The sequence below is a fragment of the Budorcas taxicolor genome, chromosome 15, assembly GCF_023091745.1.
Source record: "Budorcas taxicolor isolate Tak-1 chromosome 15, Takin1.1, whole genome shotgun sequence".
In the NCBI taxonomy this organism is placed as follows: domain Eukaryota; kingdom Metazoa; phylum Chordata; class Mammalia; order Artiodactyla; family Bovidae; genus Budorcas; species Budorcas taxicolor.
In genome coordinates, this window is record NC_068924.1 from 56111319 (window position 1) to 56136902 (window position 25584).

The 25584-nt window shown below is 38.5% G+C and overlaps 1 protein-coding gene across 1 annotated transcript in view; it reads right to left on the reverse strand.

Annotated features, from left to right (window-relative positions):
- Nucleotides 1-759: 759 nt before the first annotated feature.
- CCDC34 (coiled-coil domain containing 34) overlaps nucleotides 760-25584 on the reverse strand; it is a 44361-nt gene continuing 19536 nt past the window's right edge. The window contains exons 3-6 of the mRNA XM_052652175.1: nucleotides 19606-19713; nucleotides 3056-3214; nucleotides 2407-2548; nucleotides 760-974 (exon numbers count right to left, since the gene is read on the reverse strand). Of these exons, the coding sequence (XP_052508135.1) occupies nucleotides 760-974; nucleotides 2407-2548; nucleotides 3056-3214; nucleotides 19606-19713 (624 nt within the window). The remainder of the gene's footprint in view (nucleotides 975-2406; nucleotides 2549-3055; nucleotides 3215-19605; nucleotides 19714-25584) is intronic.

The following is a 25584-nucleotide window of genomic DNA, read 5'->3' on the forward strand; positions in this document are numbered from 1 at the left end:
TAATAAAGATTTTTTATTTCAATTTTAGTTAAAACATGACTTAACATTTTACATTAAAAACTAAAGCAGACATTTCTAATTACAAAATTAACAACCTAATTATAATGCGTAAGTATATGTACAAAGTATAGCAAAATATATTAGTGTCCAAAGATTACTACAATCAATTAAGATTGAGAGCCAAAACAATGTTTATAAATTGTCCTTTCAAAACCCAACCTTTATTTCTCCATTACCAAACATGATTCCAGTTAGTGGTTTACAAATATTTATGAAGGGAAAAACATGCTAAAAGTCATCAACAAAGGCTGTTTTTGATTACTCTGGGATTCTAACTCATTTTAGATTCTTCTCTTATTTTGAGCATACAGTTTGGAAATGCTTGTTTCAATGACTTATTCTTATTATGTTCATAAACACAAACACATAACATGTGTGTATGAAAGAATACATGGAAAATTGTTTTATTGGTATTTAGAGGGTAGTTTTAATATAAGCTAAATATAAACACAATTGTTAGATATTGTCACTTATCTTGCAAAACAATATTCCAAGATCAACCTTGAAGCATTTATAAAAATGAAAATGAATCAAATATCTTCCTCAACTAACTCTAAGGACTCCATATACAAATGCAAAAATGTGAACTTAACAATAATACATCAAATGTTGAGCTACTACTAGCAGAGCAACAAAACAACAATTTCTGATGTTAAAATTAAATAGCTCCAGGTAAAAGCACGCAATTTCCCACATCTACTATCTCTGTATTTTGCATAGAGTTCCAAGGCAAAGATTGCTTCTAGCTTTATGCATTACCAGAGAGGATGCCCTGTGTGGCTGGCTTATCACAGGCCTTTTAGTCTTCTTTCCTGATAGATCCTTCACTTCTTTGGAAGGAGGCATAGGAATTGGTTTCCATGGAATTGGATTATAAAAGGCTGGTTCTGGATAAGAATTCCCACTGTAAAAACCTAAAATTATTTAAAAATCAGAATAAAACAAGAACAACTTTTTGAGATCAAAGAAACTATTTTAAAATTCATAGAAAAATGTTAAAATGTTAAAAGGGCAAAAATATCACTGACAAACCTGACTCATTTAAAACTTGAACCCAAATATTTTCAAACAATACTTTTCAAATACAGTAATATTGTAGTAAAAGTTAAAATATAAATGATAATTCTGAATATTCAAAGAACATTAATGTTCAAAACTAAAAACTCATACAAAATTTCTTCTAAGAAGTTAATTTTAGAAACCTTAAATTGAACAAAATCTTCACTTTCTTATTTCAGTCTGGGAAACTTCTGATTATGTACTAGTTTCCCCTAGTTGGACACTAGAGCTTGCAGGAAAAAATCGTATGTTGCATATGTAGCTAAAGTGAATCAAGATTGTGGTTCAGAACCACTGAAACTCTAAATCATTGTCACTCAAATTAAGCACATTTCATACACTCTAGTTTTGTAATTAAGAGCAGTAGGGCATTTGCAGACTACAATGTTTATTGTAACACTTATTTAAACACAAATTTGGTAAAATAATCCATTATTTGGCAATTAAGTTCTAGTCAATACATATATTCCATCTAAGTTTTAACTTTACTATCCAATCGTTTTGTTGAAACCACTACTTATTTCAAACAAGAGAGCAAAATAAAGGAGCAGACTCTGCTCGGTAGCTGTAATGGATGACCTTTGTGACATGCAGGAGAGGCCTAAATCCTGACAGAAGGAATGTGTCATTCAGACACTGGCAACCCACTTTGACCGCATACATATGTCAACACACACTTCACCACGATGGTCAAAACAAAGTCTGGAATATGTTCTGTTGTGTGAACAAAACAGAATGGGAGTATTTTTAATAATAAATCACTTAAACAAGTGAAGGCAGCTGTCAGCAAGGTATGAGCTTCCAACATGGAAGTACAAAGGAAAACACACATTGCCATTTATAATCAGACCAAGCCAAAAAAGCCAACCAGGTCTGTGTCTGGTTCGTGTGGCATCTAGTATTCCACCCTGCAAAAATAATGAGCCAAAGACACTGGGAACTCTGCCTCAGAGAGGTTAGAAAAGGGAAAGAAAATGACCCCTTAAATATATCCTGATTAAGGCTTTAAGGTCCAAGGAATGTAAAAATTTTACTTATTTCTTAATGTTAGAAATCATTACTTTGCAGTTTTGCCACTGTTGCCTTTAAAATGTATCTGATTTTAGAGAATGACAACAAATTTGTAGTATCTCCACAGGAACACAGTATGTTATAATCTTCCAGAAAATAGTAATTTGAAAGAAAAATGATTTTTACACACTTCTATTTCTGTCAAAAGGAAACATAATGTATAATATTCACTCCTGCAAGCCATATTTATGTAAGCCACATAACATAAAAACCAACCTGTGAGTTTTCCATTGGCATAACCATAGCTCTTCGCAGCTGGACGAGGTTTATTTTTTGCATATTCCAACCATTCCTTAAACTTTTTTTCTGCTATTTCCTTTTTTTCCTGTAATTCAGCCTGCCGTTGTTTTTCTTTTTCCTTAAAATGACAAGACCAAAGAATCTCCAGGGATATTCTGTAACTAAAAGTTCTATTCAGAGTCTACAGACTTGCTCCCCAGTAGCTCCCCATCCCAACGGCTTACTGATCAGAAACACTGAATCATATTGCTTCTAAACAATGATATTAAATCCAAGAAGAAAAAAGCAATTTGTTCTTTTAAAATAGATCAGTCATTTACAATAATGTAATAAAACTTTACATAAAAGTACACTGAATAATATTTAAAAGCCTAAACAACAGTAAAAAGCTTGCACCTGACTGCAGGAGTATCAATAGGCTTATTAATATTTTTCAGTCTAAAAAAATCACAAATGCATATTCATTTATGAAGCTTAATCATAATATAACAAGTAGGGATAGCTACATGTATTTATATTATGCTAAGATAATGCCAATTTTCCATTAGAAATTCTTTACACAATATAGTTGGCACAATATAAACACCAAGTCATGTAGTCTAACTGATCACCTTAGTGAAAATACCTTTTCTTTCTTCTTCTTTTCGCATTCTTCAGCGTTTTTTTTCTTTAACCATTCTTGATATTTTTCCTTTGCTTTTTCTTGTAAATGTTCTTTCTCCAGTTCCTTTGCTGCTTTTTCTTTCATTTCCTTATTAATTTTTTGTTCCCTTTCTTTTCTTTTCTTAAATAAAAATGAAGGAATTTTCATTGGAATCTGTAATCATTCTCATACAAGGAAAGTGTTATAGACAGTAATTTTCTAAAAACAGGTGGTAACATAGTGGTTGACACAATGTGGCTTATGAAAATATATAACATGCATGAACTTACCTGATCAATTTTAGTGTACCAGCTTGAGTATGTATTTCATGATGGCCTAACAAAGATCTTGTTCAACAAAGTATATTCAGAGCCTGGAACAGTGTTAAGTAAATAGTAGGTGTTCTATAAAGATTTGCTGAATAAATGAGTGAACAGAAATGACAACCTGTTAGACTGTCTTGAATCTTAGTGGGTTTTTTTTTCCTTAATATATGTATTTTATTGAAATATAGTTGACTTACATGTTTCAAGTGCACAGCAAGGCAATTCAGCTATACATAGACACATATATTAGTTCTGAAATTATTTTCCACTGTAGGTTATTACAAGATATTGACTATAGTTCCCTGTGACTATAGTTCCCTTTGTTGCTTGTTATATACCTATTTTTTTAAATTAGAAACCTAGCATTCTAGTCATACTAAGTCAAACAAGTAGAATCAAAATGTCATAAATTTTTCAGTTCAGCAAAAATTTGTAAATTTTCTAAAATATATATAGTGTACATATTATTTATATATATATGTATACAAAAGTCTTCCTACTATGCTTGAGAAAGAACATTAAAAAAGAGAGACGAGATGGAGAGATTGGAAAACATAAACTAAATGAAATGGGAGCACTGAATATGAAATAGAAAAAGTGAACAAACTAGATAAAAGTAAAAGATCATCACGTAGCCAGTTGCTTTTAAACATGACTGCTTATTAGAAACATATCTGGAGCTCTGGAGGAAAAAAAAGCAATACCTGAGCATTTGTATTTTTCAAAAAATGGATAATTCTGATTTTAAAAAGTGATTACAGGTTTTTCTATTAAATCCTAGTTTTGGTAATATAGAGTTCTATTATTTTTCTGTTGACCAATCATGATACAATGGTATTAAGTGAATAAAAGCTACATAATCACAACAGTAAAAGATATTTATCAGTTTTCACAATCAATAGCCAGACAAAAAAATAAAAGGTAATTACAACTGCAAGCCATAAGAGGAACATGATTAGCTTAACAATATAAAATAATTACATACCTCTGGGGAGTCAAGCAGATCAATGTGATAAGTGGAAATGCATACATGCACATGTTTTCATCCACCCAGCCAGTCTATGTCTTTCGGTTGGTGCATTCAATCCATTTACGTTTAAGATAATTATCAATATGTATGATCCTGTTACAATTTTCTTAATTGTTTTCGGTTTATTTGCTGTAGGTCTTTTCCTTCTCTTGTTTCCTTCCTAGAGAAGTTCCTTTAGCATCTGTTGTAAAGCTGGTTTGTTGGGGATAAATTCTCTTAATTTTTGCTTGTCTGGAAAGCTTTTGAGTTCTCCATCAAAACTGAGTAAGAGTCTTCGTAGGTAGAGTATTCTTGGTTGTAGTAGGTTCTTCCCTTTCATCACTTTAAATATATCATGCTATTCCTTTCTGGCTTATAGCATTTCTGTTGAGAAATCAGCTGATAGCCTGATGAGAGTTCCTGTGTATATTATTTGTCCTTTTTCCCTTGTTGCTTTTAACATTTTATCTTTGTCTTTTATTTTTGTCAGTTTGATTATTATGTGTCTTGGTGTGTTCCTCCTTGGGTTTATCCCGCCTGGGCCTCTCTGTGCTTCCTGGACTTGGTTGACTATTTCCTTTCCCACATTACAGAACTTTTCAGCTATTATCTCTTCAAATATTTTCTCAGGAACTTTTTCTCTCTTCTACTTCTGGGACCCTTAAAATGTGATTGTTGGTGTGTTTAAGGTTGTCCCAGAGGTCTCTTCAGTTCAGTTCAGTCGCTCAGTCGTGTCCAACTCTTTGCAACCCCATGAATCGTAGCACGCCAGGCCTCCCTGTCCATCACGAACTCCCGGAGTTCATCCAGACTCATGTCCATCAAGTCAGTGATGCCATCCAGCCATCTCATCCTCTGTCGTCCCCTTCTCCTCCTGCCCCCAATCCCTCCCAGCATCAGAGTCTTTTCCAGTGAGTCAACTCTTCGCATGAGGTGGCCAAAGGACTGGAGTTTCAGCTTTAGCATCATTCCTTCCAAAGAAATCCCAGGGCTGCTCTCCTTCAGAATGGCCTGGTTGGATCTCCTTGCAGTCCAAGGGACTCTCAAGAATCTTCTCCAACACCACAGTTCAAAAGCATCAATTCTTCGGCGCTCAGCCTTCTTCACAGTCCAACTCTCACATCCATACATGACCATCTCTTAGGTTGTCTTCATTTCTTTTCATTCTTTTTTTTTTATATTCTGTTCTGTGGCAGTGATTTCCATCATTCTGTCCTCCAGGTCATTCATCCATTCTTCTGCCTCAGTTACTCTGCTGCTGATTCCTTCCAGTGTATTATTTACCTCTATTTGTTTTTTAGTCGTTATAGGTCTTTGGTAAACATTTCTTGCATCTTCTTCATTGTTTTCCCAAGATCCTGGATCATTTTCATTATCATTATTCTGAATTCTTTTTCTAGAAGGTTGCCTATCTCCACTTCATTTAGTTGCTTTTCTGGGGTTTTACCCTGTCCTTTCACCCGGGACATAACTTTCTGCTTTTTCATAGTGATTAACTTTCTGTAATATGGTTTTTGTTTTAGCTACTGTGGGACTGTGTTTCTTCTTGCTTCTTCTGTCTGCCCTCTGATGAATGAGGCTAAGAGACGTGTGTAAGCTTCCTGGATGGGAGGGACTGGCAGTGGGAAAAACTGGGTCTTGCTCTGCTGACCAGGACCTCCCTCAGTAAAGCTTTCATCCAATTATCTGCTGATGGGTCGGGTTGCATTCCCTCCCTGTTAGTTGTTTGGCCTGAGGCGACTCAGCCCTGGGATCTACTGGCTCTATGGTAGGGTTAATGGAGAAGCCCAAGAGGGTTTACACCAAGGGGGACTTTCCTGGCCTGCTGCCGCCAGTGCACCTGTCCCTGGGGTGAGACCCTCCTGAACCAGGCCTCTACAGAAGGCCATCCAACACTGAGCAGGTAGTTCTGGTTTGTCTCCTGTGGGGTCACTGCTCCTTACCTCCGGCTCTTGGTGCATGCAAGGTTTTGTTCATGCCTTCCAAGACTGGAGTCTGTTTCTCCCAGTCCTGTGGAAATCCCATAATTAAATTCCGCTGACCTTCAAGACCATATTCCCTAGGGATTCCAGTCCCTTTGTCAGATCCTCAGGCTGGGAAACCTGACGTGGGATTCAGAACCTTCCCAACAGTAGGAGAACTTCTCTGGTATTATTCTCCAGTTTGTGGATCACCTACCAGGAAGATATGGGATTTGATTTTATTTTGATTGTGCCCTTTGGCACCCCACTCCAGTACTCTTGCCTGGAAAATCCCATGGACAGAGGAGCCTGGTAGGCTGCAGTCCATGGGGTCGCGACGAGTCAGACATGACTGAGCAACTTCACTTTTACTTTTCACTTTCATGCATTGGAGAAGGAAATGGCAACCCACTCCAGTGTTCTTGCCTGGAGAATCCCAGGGACGGGGGAGCCTGGTGGGCTGCTGTCTCTGGAGTCGCGCAGAGTTGGACACAACTGAAGCGACTTAGCAGCGGCATCACTCGCTGTGGCTTCTTCTTTGTCTTTTGACGTGGGATATCTGGTTTTGGTGGTCCCAGCATCCTCCTGTCGACGGTTGTTCAACAGCTAGTCGTAATTCTGGGGCCCTGGAGGTGAGTGCACACTCTTCTACCCTGCCGTCTGGAACCAGAAGCCTGAATCTTCGTGCTTCTTAATGGATGTTTACCCTCACTCTAAAACAGAAGCCACACAGGCATATATTTCCCAGACAATCTGCCAATATGAATACTTGGATAAGTCTTCACTATAAAAGAGTTACAGAGGACCAATTTTAGCCCATTAAATACTGTTATAAGGGCACATAGAGACTGATCTTTGGCTATGCAATTCTTGTAAGTCTAACATAGATCAAGGGTTGGCAAATTATGTCCTGTAGGCCAAATATGGTCCATTACCACCTGTATTTATAAAGTTTTATTGAAATGTGGCCACACATATTTATTTACATATTTATTGTCTATGGCTGCTACTGCACCACAACAGCAGAGTTAAATAGTTACAACAGAGACTGTATGATCCACAAAAACTAAAATTTTATTTGACCCTTTGCAGAAAAAAACCTGACATAGATTCTAACTGAATATTTTTTCCTTTTCTCACCCAAAGGATAATCTACCAACACAGTGAAATTCTAAATAACCAATAACATGGCTAGCTCTTTTTATCAAAGGTTTAGAAAATAATCTGCAAGGCATAAAGTATATGTAATATAAATGTCATATATATCACCCTTCATGGAGCAAAGAAATATGAACCAAGAAATTCTTCTCTTGAAAGCATCTTGTAGAATACCTCAATACAAGCAATTCAAATAAGATCCAAGTAACAAACATCAAGTTATATTCAACAGATGTACAGTGCTGTGCAAGAAAAAGTGAAAGTGAAAGTTACTCAGTCATGTCTGACTCTTTGTGACTCCATGAACTATACAGTCCAGGGAATTCTCCAGGCCAGAATACTGGAGTGGGTAGCCTTTCCCTTTTCCAGGGGATCTTCCCAACCCAGGAATTGAACCTAGGTCTCCCGAATTGCAGGCAGATTCTTTATCAGCTGAGCCACAAGGGAAGCCCAAGCATACTGGAGTGGGTAGCCTATCCCTTCTCCAGTGCATCTTCCTGACCCAGGAATCAAGCCAGGGTCTCCTGCATTGCAGGTGGATTCTTTACCAACTGAGCTATCAGGGAAGCCCCTGTGCAAGAAAGGCAGGGTTTAAAAATCAAAGCCCAGCAATCCCCTGGCAGTTCAGTGGTTAGGGCTTTGAGCTTTCACTGCTGAGGGTGCAGGTTTAATCCTTGGTTGGGGCACTAAGGATCCCCCAAACCTCGTGGCAAGGCCAAAAAGAGAAAAGAAAATCAAAGCCCATCATTCCCCAAGTTGTTATATTTCCTTATTGTTGGGCAGCCAATACCTGTAAAAGGAAATCCTTTCTTGCTGAGAACTCAATATCCATTAAAATAACACTGGAATTTTAACTACTTCCTATAGTCAGAAAATCCACAAGATTAAAAAGGATCTTGCAGCTCTATCTTACTCATAAGACTCCTCCACAAGCTCATCAACAAGGAGTCGTCTGTCAGAAAAAAAAAAAAGGGAGCCAACCAGTCTTTACACTATTTTCAATTTTTGACAGCTAACATTTATTCAGTGCTAACTCTGCCTGTTACTGTTCTGTACATTGTATACACATACACTATGTCAGTTAATTCTTAAAAGCACAATATAAGAAAGATACTATTAAGATCTCATTTTATAAATGAGGAAACTAAGGCACAAAGAAGTTAAGTAATATGCCCAAGGTCACACAAATGGTAAATGAAAGACCACTATAGATCTCTCATATACATGTGAGATAACACTGAAAACAATTTTTTGGGGGCCAATAAATCCAATTTAAATGAGACATTAAAATTCCTTAAAAATACATCACTTTTCAAAACTGATTCAAAAAGAAATAGAGTAACTGAAGTAACTGTTATAAGTAATTCTACTTACTAAAAATAATTCAGAATTAAAAATTTTCATATAAAGAGAACTCCAGCTTCCAATAGCGTCACTGATAGATTTTATTACACATTTAAGGAAGAAACAGTACCAATTACCACACAAACTATTTTAAAAAACAGAAAAAAGAACACAACCAAGCTCATTTTAGGAGCGCAATATTTCTCTAATATCAAAACCAAATATGAAATAAGCAAATATTAGGAATAAGGCAAAATAACTCCTTTCATCAAAACATGAAATACTTAGGGATACATTTAACAAGACATTTAAATACACCTGTACATTGAACTTAAAAAAAAAGCTGATTGAGATAAATATGACCTAAATAGAAAAGAAAAATCACACTTATAAGTTTATATTATTAAGACAATAATTTTCTCCAGAATGATCTATGTGTTCAGTGCAGTCCCAATAAGTATCAGTCACTATTCAAGCAAGCATGATTAGGGAAATTGATAAGCTAATTCTAAATTGTACGTGGAAAGGGTACAGAGCAAATAAAACAATTCTGAAATAAAGAAAAAAGATGGAAGACTTACAGTATTTGATTAGAAGAATTTTAAATTAAAAATTACTCTATAAAGCTACAGTAACCAGGCAGTGTAGTACTGGCACGGATCAAAGGAACAGAATAGAGTCTAGAAATAGACCCAAACATATTTGCTCAATTAATTTTAAATGAAAGTGCCAAGATAACTGAATAGGGAAAAAGATTATCTTTCAACAGTGTTAGAATAACTGGATATCCATACTCCAAAAAAATGAATCTTGACCCTTAATGCATGCTATCATTAAAATTAACTCAAAATACAAACAGGCAAATGCTGAAGTTATAAAACCTCTAAAAGAAAACAATGGAGAATATTTTACAACCTTGGCGTAGGCAAACATTTCTTCAACAGAAAGCAAAACCCACAAACTATAAAAGAAAAAAAAACAGAAATACAGAACCTACCCCAAATTTTAAATTTTTGCTCTTTAAAAAAATACCATTAAAAATTAAATGGAGGATATATTTACAATACATGTTACAGGACTTAAAGGAATATAAAAAGAACTCTTACAACTTACTATTAACACATACAAAATGGGCAAAAGTTTAAACACAAAACAAACTCCACAAGAGACATAGAAATGGTCAACAGTGTTATGGATTGAAATCTGCCCTGCCAAAATTCATGTATTAAAACTCTAATCCTCAGTGTACTGGTTTTTGTTTTAATTGGAGTATAAGTGATTTACAATGTTGTTCAGTTTCAGGTGTACAGCTGAGTGATTCAGCTATACATGTACCTACATTGTTTTTAAGATTCTTTTCTCATACAGGTTATCACAGAATTTGAGTATAGTTCTCTGGGTGATACAGTAGGCCCTTGTTATATACAGTAGCATGTGTATGTTAATTCTAAGCTGCTGATTTACTGACCACTTCCCTCAGGTTTTACCTTTGGTAACCATAACTTTGTTTTCAAAACCTGTAAGTCTGTTTCTGTTTAGTCTCTAGGTCCAAGCATGTTGTTTCAAACGGCATTATTTTATTCTTTTTTATGACTAATATTCCATTGTAAACATATACCGTATCTTCTTTATCCATTCATCTGTCAATCGACATTTAGGTTGCTTCCACATCTTGGCTATTGTAAACAGTGCTGCAATGGACACTGGGGTACATGTATCATTTCAAATCATGATTTTATTCAGATATATGCCCAGGAGTGGGATTGTTGTATCATATAGTAGCTCTATTACTAGTAGTTTTCTTAAAGAACCTCTCATATTTTTCTCCATAGTGGTTGTACCAATGCACAGCCCTACCAACAGTGTAGGAGGATTCTCTTTTCTCCACACCCTCTTCAGTATTTATTGTTTGTAGACCTTTTGATGATGGCCACTGTAACTGGTATGAGGTGATATCTCATTTGTAGTTCGGATTTGCATTTTTCTGATAATTAGTGATGTTAAGCCTCTTTTCCTGTGCTTTTTCACAATCTGTGTATCTTCTTGGGAGAAATGTGGCTGGCACAGGTGATTCTCAGGTCTGTGTCCCACCACTTGGGGCCATCTATATATTTTCCTTCACTCTGTATGTGTCCCTAGATCTGAAGCAGATCTCTTATAGATAGCATATATAAGGGTCTTATTTTTGTATCGATTCAGCCTGTCTTTTGGTTGGAGCATTTAATCCATTTACATTTAAGGTAATTATCAATATGTATTAATATGTTCTTATTGCCATTTTGTTAATTGTTTTAGATTAGTTTTTGTAGGTCTTTTTCCTTTCTCTTTTGTTCTCTTGTGATCTGATGACTAACTTGCTTGGATTCCTTTTTCTTTTTTGTATACCTCTTGCAAATTTTCAGTTTTTGATTCCCATGAGATTTTGACATAGCAGTCTATACATATACAAGATTGTTTTATGTTGTTGGTCTTTTAATTTTAAAATGCATTTCCAATATTCTCCATTTGTACTGTCCTCACAATTGCTGGTTATATCATATGTGTGTGTGGATGATTTCCTATCTTTACTGTAGTTTGCCTTTACTGGTGAGCTTTCCCATTCATAATTTTGTTTCTAGTTGTTGCCTTTTATTTTTCACCTAGAGAAGTTCCTTTAGCATTTGTTGTAAAGCTGGTTTGGTGGTACTGACTTCTCTTAAATTTTGCTTGTCTGTAAAACTTTTGATCTCTCCATCAAATCTGAATGACAGCCTTGCTGGGTAGAGTATTCTTGGTTGTAGATTTTTCCCTTTCATCAATTTAAATACACCATGGCATTCCCCTCTGGCCTGCAGTTTTTGCTGAAAAATCAGCTGACAACCTTATGAGGATTCCCTTGTTGCTTGTCCCTTGCTTCTTCTAACATTTTCACTTTGGCTTTAATTTATGTCAGTTTGATTAATTGGTGTTTTGGCATGTTCCTCCTTGGTATAATCTACCTGGGACTCTCTGTGCTTCCTGGATTTGAGTGGCTGTTTCCTTTCCATGTTAGGGAAGTTTTCAGCTATTATCCCTTCAAGTATTTTCCCAAGCCCTTTCTCTCTTCTCCTTCTAGGACCCTTATGATGCAAACATTCGTGCTTTTAATGTTGGCCCAGTGGCCTCTGAGACTGTCCTTCCTTTCATTCTTTTTTCCTTTGCTCTGTTCCACAGGAGTGATTTCCAGCACTCCATCTTCCAGCTCACTAACTTCATTTTCCCGCCTCAATTATTGTGCTACTGATTCCTTCTCTTGTATTTTTCATTCTAGTTATTCTATTTTTCATCTTTGTTCTTTAAATTTTCTTTGTGAAGTATCTTTTTGTATCTTCTTAATCTGTGCCTCCATTCTTTTACCGAATTCTGGGATCATCTTTACTATCATTACACTAAGTTCTTTTTCAGGAAGGTTGCCTATCTCCATCTAGATGTCTTATGGCTTTTTATCTTGGTCCTTCATCTGGAACACATTTCTCTGCTGTCTCATTTTTGTCTAACTTTCTGTGTTTGTGGTCTCCTTTCTGCTGGCTGCAGGATTTTAGCTCCTCTTACTTCTGGTACCTGCCCACTGGTGGGAAAAGTTGGGTGTGTCTCTCTGGTGAGCCAAAGCCATGTCAAACAGTGTGTTAGAGGGAGCTGTGAGCTCAGTACAGCTTTAGACAACCTGTCTGCTGATGGGTAGCAATGTGTTCCTATCCTGCTGGCTGTCTGGCCTGACGCATTCCAGCACTGGAGCCTGTAGGTTGTTGGACAAGGCCAAGTCTTGATATCAAAATGGTGACCTCTGTGAGAGCTCATGCGAATCAATACTCTCTCAGGCCACTGCCTCCAGTGGGCTTGCCCCCAGCTCACTGATCCACGGCCAACCCTCACCTCCCCCGGAGACTCTCCAAGACTCACAGGTCAACCTCTTCTGCTTTGTGTTGGATCCCAGTGTATGTGAGCCCTCCAAGAGTGGAGTCTCTGTTTCACCCAGTCCTGTGGAGCTCTTGCACTCAAGCCTGCTGGTCTTCAAAGCCAAGTCCTCTGGAGGGTTCCACCTCCTGATGCCAGATCCTCAGCCTCAGGAGCCTAAGATGGGGCTTAGAACTTTCACTCTGGCAAGAGAACCTCTGCAATATAATTATTTTGCAGTTTGTGGGACTCCCACTCGTGATGTCACTAATGCATCTCTCTTGTTGTCGCTTTAGGCTTCTATGTCTTTGAATGTAAAATATCTTTTTTGGTAGTTTCCAGTCTCCTTTGTCAATGGTTGTTCAGTAGTTTGTTGTGCTTTCGGTGTTTTCGTGAGAGTAGGTGAGCTCAAGTCCCTCTGCTCGGCCATCTTTTCTGGAATCAAGGGGCTGCTTTTAGTTTGGATATCTGCTGTCTCTCTCCTCAAGGTGAGCTGGCTGTTATCCCCTCGATATGGGGGGTGCAGGTGTAGCAGCCTTTGCACACTCCCAAGACAGCAGGGGCGGTGCCTGGCACCAGCCTGCAGATCTTAGTGGTTGCCCAAGCCTGCCTCTGGAGCCTACCATGGCAGCGATAATTGCGCCCACTCCCAGAGCTTCTGTAAGGTGGTGTCCTGCTGCCTGGGAGCACTTACAGGGGAAAGAGCTCTCATGGTGTCCCCCCTCGACCCCCCCCCCTCCCCCCGCCCCGCTCCTTGTGTGCCCCTAGTAATGGCACCTTGCCTCTCTGGCAGGTGCTGGCTGCTACTGAGCACACCCTCAGTTACCACAGTCCACCCTCTTCAGGCTGTCTCCACACAGCCAACCCTGATCTTTTCCTTGGATCTCATCTCTGAAGCCTGAGCTTCAGCCCCCAGCCCTCTCCTGTATCAACAGAGGAGCATATTAGGCTGAGGAACACAGGGCAGTGATGCTGACCTTCCGTGCAGGTTATTCTCCATTTTGCCTTCTACAAACCAGTTGCTGCGCTCTCCTCCTAGGCTTTGAATGTCCCTCTCCATCCAGGCTGATCCCCCTGCCAGTGAAGGCTCTCCCCTGGGTATGGGACTCTTTCCTTATTCATAGCTCCCTCCCTGGGGTGCAAGCCTGTCCTAACTCCTTTCCTTTCCTTTTTCCTTTGTCCTACCTGGTCACGTGGAGGTTTTCTTGTCCTTTTGGATATCTGAGGTCTTCTGCTGGCATTCACTAGATGTTCTGTGTAAATCATTCCACTTACTGATATGTTAATGTTATTGTGAGAGTAGGTGAGCTCCCCTACTACTCCTCCACAATCTTGATCCCCTGGCCTGATGCTGTATTTTGAGATAGGACTTTTAAGTCACTCAATCTGTGGTAGCCCCAGTAGACTAATAGAATAAACTTATGAAAAGTTGCTAAATATTGTTAGATCTCAGGAAAATGGAAATTAAAATAATGACATACTGCTGCTACTTAGCCAGTCATGTCTGACTCTCTGTGATCCTATGAAGGCCGCCAGGCTCCTCTGCCCATGGAATTTTCCAGGTAAGAACACAAGTGAAGTGCCATTTCTTACTGCAGGGGATCTTCCTGACCAGGGATTGAACCTGCATTTCCTGTACTTGTAGACAGATTCTTTACCACTAGTGCCTCCTGGGAAGCCCAATGACATACTACATGTAACAGAATGATTTAAAATGAGGAAGACTGAGAATCTGGCAAGGATATGGTACACTTGGAACTGTCAGATATTAGTGGCAGGAATATAAAATGGCAGAAGCACTTTATAAGAAATTGCCAATTTTTTTTTTTAAACCTAAAAACCTACCATACAACCCAGCAATTCAGTTCCTAGGCATCTACCCAGGAGAAATGAAAGCAAGTATCAGCAAAAAGACTTGTATATAAGTGGTCACAGAATTTTACTCATATCTCCAAACTGGAAACAACTTAATTATCCATCAACTAGTGAATGGATACATAATTTGTGATACTGAGCAACAAAAAGGAAGAATCTTAATACAAGAAATATTAGCAATTTTTAAAAACAAAGTAGCTTGGGACTACCCTGGTGGTACAGTGGATAAGAATCTGCCTGCCAATGCAGGGGACACAGGTTTGATCCCTAGTCCAGGAGGATTCCACTTGCAGAGAAGTAACTATGCCCATGAGCCACAACTACTGAGCCTGAGCTCTAGGGCCCGTGCCCTGCACTAAGAGAAGCCACCGCAACGAGAAGCCCATACCCTGCAGCAGATAGCAGCCCCTGCTTGCCACAACTAGAACCAGCTTGTGCACAGCAACAAAGACAGAACACAGCCAAAAATAAAAATATTTTTTTAAAAAAAGTAGCCTGATGCTAAGGAATATACATTTAGTGATTCTATCTGAAATTCTAGAAAAGGCAAATCTTATCTATAGGAACAGAAAGCAGACCGATGGCTTCCTTGGAGCTGGGGTTAGGTGGGGGGTAGGAAGCAGGGGTTAAATGCAAAGGAGCACAAGGGAGCTTTCTGGAGTGAAGAAAGAGTTCTTTCTATCTTGTCACACCTCATCAAACTTAAAATAGGTGTATTTTATTGTATGTAAAATATAGCTCAATGAAATTGATTTTACAACATCAGACAGGCTCTCTGCAGCATTTAAACTACAGAAGAGGGAATGGAATGTCTTTAGTTAGCAAAAGGATACCAGAACAGGCACTCAGACAGAGTACCAAGAGGGAATAGCCAGCCACTAAGTGGCTTCAGATTTTCTGGCGCTCCAGTTCTATACCACACAGAGTACAACAATAAATCTTTTTTTTTTTTTTTTTAAGATGGTGCCTTGAGAGAACCTTTGTTTCTTCCAACTAAAGGAAACTAACAAACCTGAATTTCTATTTTGATTCCTTCAATAGTACCTGGCACATAATAAAAGTGTTGAAGGCATGAATGAGAACTGATGACAGTTATCAATCATATGCTTGTTGGCTTGAATTAATTTTTTACATTAAAAAGCAGTTCCTTGGATAAAAAAAACTTTCAAAATAAATTTACTTTTAATTCTCAGTGAAGGCAAATGCCCTTTGACAAAATATGTGGTAACACACAATAAAAAAAAATCTAAAAAATAAATTAGTATGGCAACACAAATATCAGAGTACCAGATGAGATAAGCCCTTTATTTGAAAAAAGATTTACAATAAAAGAAACCAGTCACAATAAAAGAAACCAGCTTTGCTAATGGATACATAAATTCTTTTTGTCTGATTTTTTGATAGAACACAGTGAAAATGACTTAGAGAAAATAATGCCACAGATATAGCTAAAATGTGAATGAGGCTGGGAGGCAGCAGAGGACCACACACCATGAAATGTAAACAGAGGAGAAAAAAGCTAGATGCCAGACAGGAAGAGAAGAACCAGAAGAGCAGTCTTTACAAATAGAGGTAAATGTAACCAAGACTGAAATAAGAAATCTGAGAGTTCTTAAAGAAAAAAACAAGAGTATCCTAATTATTCCTTAGCATGCATAAGAATTCTACAAAATAAGTAAATTTAATTTTTAATTCTCAAGGTTCATTTTTAAACTCTTCTCAACCTTATGGGATCTTGCTTTTAGGAATTAGTGATTTATGTCAGGGCAAGCCACTTCCCTCCAAAAGAAAGAAATTTTTTCCTCAAATAATTGGATTAGATCTACCACCACTAATTAAAACAGGGAATGTATCATCTCTACATTCTTAGACAAACAACAACTATGTTTGCCTGGCGTGGTAAAATGAGCTTAATGGAGTCAGAAGATAAGAGAAGCTTTTAGAGGAGAGACTATACTTATACAATACACACAAAACTGTTTTATAATTATATACTTCAAAAAAGTATCACTCAAGGCTTAGTAGTGGTCACACAGGCTTATTTTGATTTTGGCATTTATTCACAAATAACTCTTTCTTATTGTATTATGGGATGTAGCAAACTTTAAAAAATAATTTACTTAAGTAAAGAACAAATATATTTATGGTTATAACACACACATGTCTAGCCAATTCCTTCTCACAATATTTGGATGAAGAAAGCTATGCAATCTTCAATTTACTGGGGAAGTATTTACTAGGTACTCTTATTAATACCAGTAGGCGTTACATTCAAAAATAGCTAGGAACCAAAAATTAGAAATAATTTTAAAGTTTTGGCTTACAATTTCAATATCTAACTGCATTCATGAAGCTGGACCTTAATAATAAAAGCAGCACCATTCCAAATATGCAAAAACTCACAACAGGAAACAAAGTGACAAGATAAATATTTTTTAAATTTCTAACTTGTGATCCAATACAAGAATGTATTAAAATTCAAAGGAAGATGATACATTTATTCATTCAATAACTTATCACCTCCAAAATGCTATGTATATTTGCGTGGTCCTCTCTCCGTTTGGCCCACCCTGCCCTTCCCCACCTGTGTGCACAAGTCTGTTCTCTCTGTATTAGGCAGCCAGTGGGAATTTGCTGTGTGACACCGGGAGCTCAACCCAGTGCTCCATGACAACCCAGAGGGGTGGGGTTGGGGAGGAAACGGGAGGGAGGCTCACGAGGGAGGTGACATACGTTTACCTGTGGCTGATTCATGTTGATGTATGGCAAAAAAAGCATTGTGTCAGAGCTTATAATAGATAAAAAGTAATACAAAAATAACTTCTTAGTTACAAAACAGAGACTCACAGACAGAGAAGGAACTTATGGTCCCCACAGGGGAAGAATGGGGGGAAGGGATGTTAGGAAGTTTGGGATGGACATGTACACATTGCTATATTTTAAATGGACAGCCAACAAGGACCTACTGTATAGGGAACAGGGAACTCTGCTCAGTGTTATGTGGCAGACTGGATGTGAGGGGAGTCTGGGGGAGAATGGATACGTAAATATGTATGGTCGAGTCCCTTTGCTGTTCACCAGAAACTACCACAACATTGTTAATCAGCTATAACCCAATAAAAAATAGAAAGTTAAAAAGAGTGGGAACCAGCTAAAAAATAACTCCTATCCTGAAGAGTCTTAAAATTACATGAGAAGTTAAGACATATGCATAATAAAAGCAGCCACAAAATATATACATAACACATGGCAGTATATGATAAAGTGATGTTAATTAAACAAGAATTCAGAGAAGAAAAGAATTTCCAGTATGTGATCAGAGAATACCTCATGTAGGAAATACTTTGAGTTGGATAACAAAAGGAGGTTGAGTGAAAATCGCTCAGTCATTTCCAACTGTTTGTGACCCCATGGACCAGGCTCCTCTGTCCACGGAATTCTCCAGGCAAGAATACTGGAGTGGGTTGCCACTTCCTTCTACAGGGGAACTTCCCAACCGGGACTGAACACAGGTCTCCTGCACTGAAGGCAGATTCTTTATCATCTGAGCCACCAAAGGTAGGGGGGAAAATGTGATGAGATCCCACATTGAGGAGATAATTATTAAAAAAGGTGAGAAATAGAACAGAAATGTTCTCAAAAGTTCTTGTGAACATATATTCCTAGGGCCTGGGAGCACAATCCAAAGCCAAATATTTCTTTGAATTCTACTGTGTATTTTAAAAATACCATAAAATTTATGTTCTATACTATTAAATATCTGTGCTTGCTTTAGCATAAAAATAATGTTTTTCTTCTCAATATTTTCCAACAAAACTAATACACCCAGAAGATGGGCCATGCTTATCCTGAATGTGCTCCCCAAAGATGCCAGTCAGAGGCTGATAGTGTGGAAGGAAGAACAGCACAGGTGAAGGAGACATGGTTCAGAGAGCAGAAGGTATTTAACCAGCCGGGCCACAACAGTTCAAACGTTATTCAGAGGAGAGTAGGGAATGACAAAAGATGTATTTGTGAACTGAGGAATGACATTTGGCTTTTTGACAAGATTTCTCTGCAAAGGACACAAAGGATGAAGTCAAATCTTGGGTGGCTTTTAAGCATCAAGATACTGATTTATCTGCTGGATAACTGAACAAAGAGGCACAAACCCCTGCCCTTATGGGGCTTACATTCCAGTATGGGAAATAAACAATGAAGTGAAATCTCAGTCATATCTGAATCTGAGACACCATGGACTGTAGCCCACAGGCTCCTCTGTCCATGGAATCTTCAGGCAAGAATACTGGAGTGGGTAGCCGTTCCCTTCTCCAGGGGATCTTCCTGACTCAGGGATCCAACCCAAGTCTCTTGCATTGCAGGCAGATTCATTACCATCTGAGCCACTAGGGAAGCAAATGAACAATAAATAAACTGAAAAATATAATGAGTCTAGACAAGAAGAAAGCACAAACAGGAGAGAGGTGATCATAAAGGAAAGGCATGGACAATTAGAAACAAGAGAATTCCAATTACATCTTGGTGACTGAGAAATTACACTAAGATCAGAAATCAAGGAGTCAGGATGATGGTTCTGTCAGAGGAGAATGGATAAAAATGGGTTGTTTTAGATTTGCAGGCCCAGAGGTGCCTACCTACTGAAGAAACGAAAATCCAAGGCTCTTGGAGGCCAGGTCTGGAGATAACAGACTTCATGACTACCTGCAACCACATCCAAATGGAAGCCACATGATGGAAAAGGGAGAGAGAGCAGAGAGCAAAGGACAAAAGATCTGATAGCTGTCCCTTGGTGGGGAGAGGGCTGGGGTGGGGTGGAAAGGGGGCAGAAACTAGGCCAGAAAAGAAAAAATCTACGAGAAAATGAGAAACACAGAGGTAATGACTAGGAGTAACAGGATGAAGACTATAAACGAGATACAGTACGTGTGTGCCCTTTTTTCTCCTTACCTGTTCATTCTTCTTCTGAACCCATTCCTTGTGCTTTTCTTCAGCAATTATCTTTCTCTTTTCACGGTCTTCCACTTCTTTCTTTTTTTCTAGCTGTTGATTTAATTCCTATAGATTTTATTCAAACAAAAGGCAACATTTAATAGAAGTATTCAACCTTGCATATTAAAAATAAAAGTCTGAGGTTAACCAAATTAAACAAGAATATAGTTTCCTTTATAGAAATATTCCATTAGTGACAATAACTTACTTAAGTAACTAGTTTATGATGAAAGGAAAGCACTGGTAAAAAGTATAAGTCATTTGTTAGAAATGCAAATAATTGCTTGGCAGCAAAACACTAGTTTCTTAGACTAAACTTCAGCTAAATTACCCTCATTGAAATCAACTTTCCCACACATAAATTTTGGCATCACTTTATGCTACTGGCAGAAGCTCAAGAGAATTGCAACTTTTTTACAGTTATAAAAAGCTTCTAGATTCTTGATGAAGATAAAGGATAGGAATTAAACAATCCCTAAATTAAACTTTTAATTCAGAGTTATGCCAAAGAAGAAATGTAAAGAAGCCATTCAATTTTTTAAAGGGAGTGAAAAAAAAAAGGATCCAGATTTTCGTTCATTGATTTTATAGCTGTTGGAGTGTAAAACAAAACCACATTCATATCCTAGATTATTTAACTGCCTTGCTGTCACTCGAATCTACACGTTTGGGCATTTCCTCAGGAGAAAGAATGTGGGAAGTATGGCCAAATAAAACTACAAGCTGAATGCCACCACTCCGTCACTCAGCAGTTAAATTACTGCATTAGTTGAGAATGCTGTTCAAACTAGACTCCTAGGACTCTACTACCATAATTACCAGTTATTTTCCTTCTCTCTCCATAGATACCAGCAATTGGATACTTTTACATGTCTTTCACTGGACCTCGCTCCCCATCCCCATGCCTCCCTTTCCCAAGGACCTACCTACCTCAGCAATGGGTGGCAGTGGGAAGGACAATTTTTCAACTCTCAGACAATTCCAGTGTGTTAAATGAAATGAAGATAAAACCTGACACCAAGAATATATCTCACGCATTTTAGAACAACTGGCCTCAGGATACCTGTCTTCCATGATCTCTCATCCCCAAATCCTTCAGCATAGGTAACAACTGTCCTCACTCATTCAGTCTTCCAACTTTTCAACTCTGTACTCCCCTACCCCCCAAGTAAAATATCCACCTTGGTTTTTAAAGGATTCTTCATTACCTCTGTGGCTGCTATCCCTTGATTATTCACTTATTTATTTTTTTAATGGAGCACCTACTCTAAAGATAGCAGGGATGAAATTCCAGAAGTCTCTGATCTAATCTGATTTTGTATACACAAAAGAATTAAGTGCTGTGTTGTGAGGTACTGTGTAGAATAAGAGCTCAGAAAAGGAAAAGGAAGATGAGAGGAGAGAGTATGGTCCAAAGTAGTAAAAGGAAAAAAAAAGCACCTTGAGAGGAACAGTGAGGAAATGGCTTGACTACAAGGGGGAGGAGTGAAGACTAGAAAATCAGAGTGTGGTATTAATACTAACTAGACAGGAAAAGGTCTTTTGAGACAGGGAGAGTAAAGAAAACACTGTGGAGTAGGAATACTTCGCAAACGGAATGATTCAGAACTCTCAATGATAAAGGCTGAAAACTGCATTTGAAGGGATCAGACCTATTCTGAGGGAGACAGACTAGGAGGTTGCCACAGTATATGAGTCAGAAGGAGATATATATGAGTCTGGACTTGGATCAGGAAATAAGGGAGGGATATACTTCTATGTGTATGACAAGCCAGATATAGATTTGACAACCACATTTTCCAAAAAAGTCTTATATTTTATCATCAAGAAAAGTAACGATTTAAATATACAACTAAAAACAGGGTTGATTACTTTTATGAACCTTTTCAGATTCTTCATATAATTAAGCTCAAAAGTAAGGGAAAAAAATCAGACTTTGTATTCTGATTTTACGGTTCACAAATTCTAATGTTGATGTAAGAATTAAAGATGAAGGAAGGGTCAAAAGTATCTAGAAAATGCTGCCATTGACCCAAACAGTGCTCTAATCTCAGAGTATCTGTGCAAGCAATTTGCCACCTCAGAATACACATCACATTCTGAGAAACAACCCTCCTTCCAAGGCTGGCCCCTCTCAGAATTTCCCACCCTAAAGGCCTCCATCTGTTTACCACCAAAGCAAGTTTCTACCAGACACTGCTGGAGCCTTCTCTCATAAGGCCCTATGTTGTCTTCTGGTACACCACTGAATTTCAACAGAATTATACATCTTCCCACAGAGTAAACACTTGATTACAGGAAACCAAAATCCAAAGAGGATCCTAAACATGGACTTTTTATTTTAATAACTTATGCCGACTAAGGTAACAATCAGAAAAACTGAGTTTCTGAGTCTCACCAACTCTATATCCTGCTCTTTTCCTTCATTAAGCACTGATGAATATAAAGGGAAAAAGCAAGATGATGGGAAAAAAACAAACAAACCTGGATTATTCACAAATTAGATAACTTTTATAGTTTAGAATAGACAGTACCAAAATGTTAAAGCAAATGTTAAAAACAAAAATTATCCAAAGGCCATAAAGAATTTCAGTCAGTCTGCTAACTATTTTTTTTATAATAAAAATTTAAATAAAATTTATATACCCTACAAAAATATACTAGTTTTTCACAATACTAATGTGAAATATTTACTATTTTTATCACTTCAACAGTTACAAATATAAAAACTATAAACATAATTTTGATGCGTTAATCTTACAGGGACATGAAAAACAAAAAAAAAATGCTGCTAAAATCAAATTTATGAAAGGTGATGAACTTTTTAATGATTTAACTACCTTTAAATTTTAAGATTTCAAGGAAGAATATATGAAAGCCAGTGTACACTTAAAATACTGAATCTGACCTATTTATTTCTAAAATGCACCTTGGTACTGTGGAAAAAATATTTATTAAGTTGGAAGTCAAAAGAACCAGGATCCAGTCCCAGCTTTGTCACTAACTGAAGCATTGGCAAAGCTGCTCTCTGGCCTTCATCTTTTATTAGGATCTGAGATGAACTGTTCCTTGTGGTTAAAAATCTGAGATTTTAATGATATGATTTATAAATAAATCAGAGAATACAGTAAATAAGAACAGAAAAGGAAAGCATGACTTAGAAAATTAAAACAAAAGGAAAGGCATGAAAAAAAATGTGAATACCACAATAGATCAAAATAAGTTTATACCAAAGTAAGTAATTTATCTGTATGTTATGATGTCTCTGGGATGACTGATACAGTTAAGATTCATGCTAACATACTTTAACTGCTTCAGAATTACAACTAACTTTTACAAAGTGATTTCTATATATTAGGCCACATCCTGCTGTTCACTTAGTTCCCAAAACACTATGAGGTAAATGTCACTCTCCCCTTTCACTGATAATCCAGCAGAGAGAGGCTAAAGATCCAAGATCTTAGTTTTGAATCCAGGATGTACGACTCAAGAATTTATGCTTTCAACCACTCTAATATTGTCTAACATCTGGCTTATAGATGAAGAGACGGGCTCAGAGAAGTAACTTTTCCAAGATCACAGATTTAGAAAAAAAGACTAGAATTTCAGCCTAGTTCCATGTTACTCCAAAGCTCAGAGTTTCTTATAATTTCTGTAATTTAATTACATTCATTTATGGTATGCTGACTCTAAAAATGGCTTGAAGTGACCCTCCTTTTCTTAGGATAACAAGTGACTTCTAGTGAGGCTGGAGATAAAGCTAAATAACATAAACTGGGCTCCACAATACCACTGATTCACTAGATCAGTGTTTTGCAAAACTGTGATTCTACAATTAATGCATGGGTTATGACTAGCTTTAAAAAAAATTAGAATATTTCCAAGTTCTCCACAAAGTTAAGATATTTCAGGTATATACATAAGTGTGTATATATGTATGCATTTGTGTGAAATGAAGAAAAGCAGATTTCTCAGTGTGAACAATTATTTAGAAAGGTATGAAATTAATAATTCCAGTAGTCATGTATAGATGTGAGAGTTGGACCATAAAGAAGGCTGAGTGCCAAAGGACTGATGCTTTTGAACTGTGGTGCTGGAGAAGGCTTTTGAGAGTCCCTCAGACAGCAAGGAGATCAAACTAGTCAATTCCAAAGGAAATCAAGTCTTAAATATTCACTGGAAGGACTGATGCTGAAGCTGAAACTCCAATACTTTGGCCACCTGATGCGAAGGGCCAAGTCACTGGAAAAGACCCTGATGCTGGGAGAAACTGAGGGCAAGAGAGAAGGCAGCAGCAGAGGATGAGATGGTTGGATGCCATCACTGACTCAATGGACCTGAGTTTGAGCAAACTCCGGGAGAGTGAGGACAGAAGAAGCCCGGCGTGCTGCAGTTTACGGGGACACAAAGAGTAGCAACTGAACAACAACAAACTAAGCAATGGAATCAGTAACGTTAAAACTTAAGATTGAAGGAAGAAAATTAAGCGTCTGGGGCCTTAACAACAAATGAATTCTGAAAATAAATGAAAAAGCATTAAGAAGGCTATGACTGAAGAGAGTGGGCAAGACGATGGAGTAGAAAGGCCCTGCGCTCACCTTTTCTCATGAAGTGAACTGAAGTGAAGTGAAGTCGCTCAGTCGTGTCCGACTCTCTGCCACCCGTGGACTGTAGCCCACCAAGCTCCTCCGTCCATGGGATTCTCCAGGCAAGAATACTGGAGTGGGTTGCCATTTCCTTCTCCAGGGGATCTTCCCGACCCAGGGATCAAACTCAGGTCTCCCACATTGTAGGCAAATGCTTTTACCTCGGCACCACCAGTACACCCAAAACCACAACTCTCTACAGAACAACTGCAGATGAAAAAGGATGGAACCTAAAGACACAAAGAAGGAACCATAATCAGACAGGTAGGAGGGACAGACTCATATTGCCCCTGAGGATGGGCAACCCACAAAGTAGAGAATAAGTATACTGCAGAGGCTCTCTCACAGGAATGAGAGATCTGAGCCCCATGTAAGCCTTGCAGTCCAGCACTAGGAAGACAAGTGCCGAGAGCATTTGGCTTTCAAGGTCAGTGGGCTTACTTGCAGAAGCCCCACAGAACTGGGGGAAAAGAGATTTCATTTTTAAAGGGCACATACAAAATATCATGTACAATGGAACCCAGGGCAAAAGCAGTAATCTGAAATTAGCTTGGGCCAGACCTACCTACTGGTCTTGGAGAGTCCTCTAGGCAGGCATGAGGTGGCTGTGACTCACCCTAGGGACATAGACACTGGTGACAGGCATAGCTGGGGCATTCAGCTGCATGAGCTGATGGTGGCTGCCATGTTGGCTCACTATCACCAAGACCTGGACCCACCCAACAGTTTGTAGGATGCCTTAGGCCAAACAACTAACTGAACAGAGACACAGCCTCATCCACAAACAGGCTGCTTAAAGACTTCCTGAGCTCACAGTCGCCACCAGACAAGGCCCTAAACACAGATTTCCTCACCAGGGTGCCAAGAGCTGGGTCTGGGCCCTTTGCACTAGGAAGCTCACACAAGCCTCTCGACCACCAGGAGGGCAGACACCAGAAGCAAAAAACTATAATACCACAGCTTGCACACTGAGTCCAGCAACAGCAGGTCAGACCCTACCCTGGGACCAGCTGGGCACTGGCCCTGCCCACGAGCAGGCCAACAACCTTTGGGACACCCAGGCCCCATATCCAACTGTGTCAGGAACCAGCCTCCAACAACAATCATCTAAAATGAGCTCTGGGACCCTGGGCCCTGGACCGGGCTCTAGGACACAGCTCTACCTGCCAGTGGTCCTGCACTAACCCCAGGATCTGGCCTCACCTGCCAATAGGTGGGCAAGAGCCCCAGAGTCTGCAGGATACTATCTCTAGCCAACAGTGAGCCAGCACTACCCCCAGCACTCCCTAGG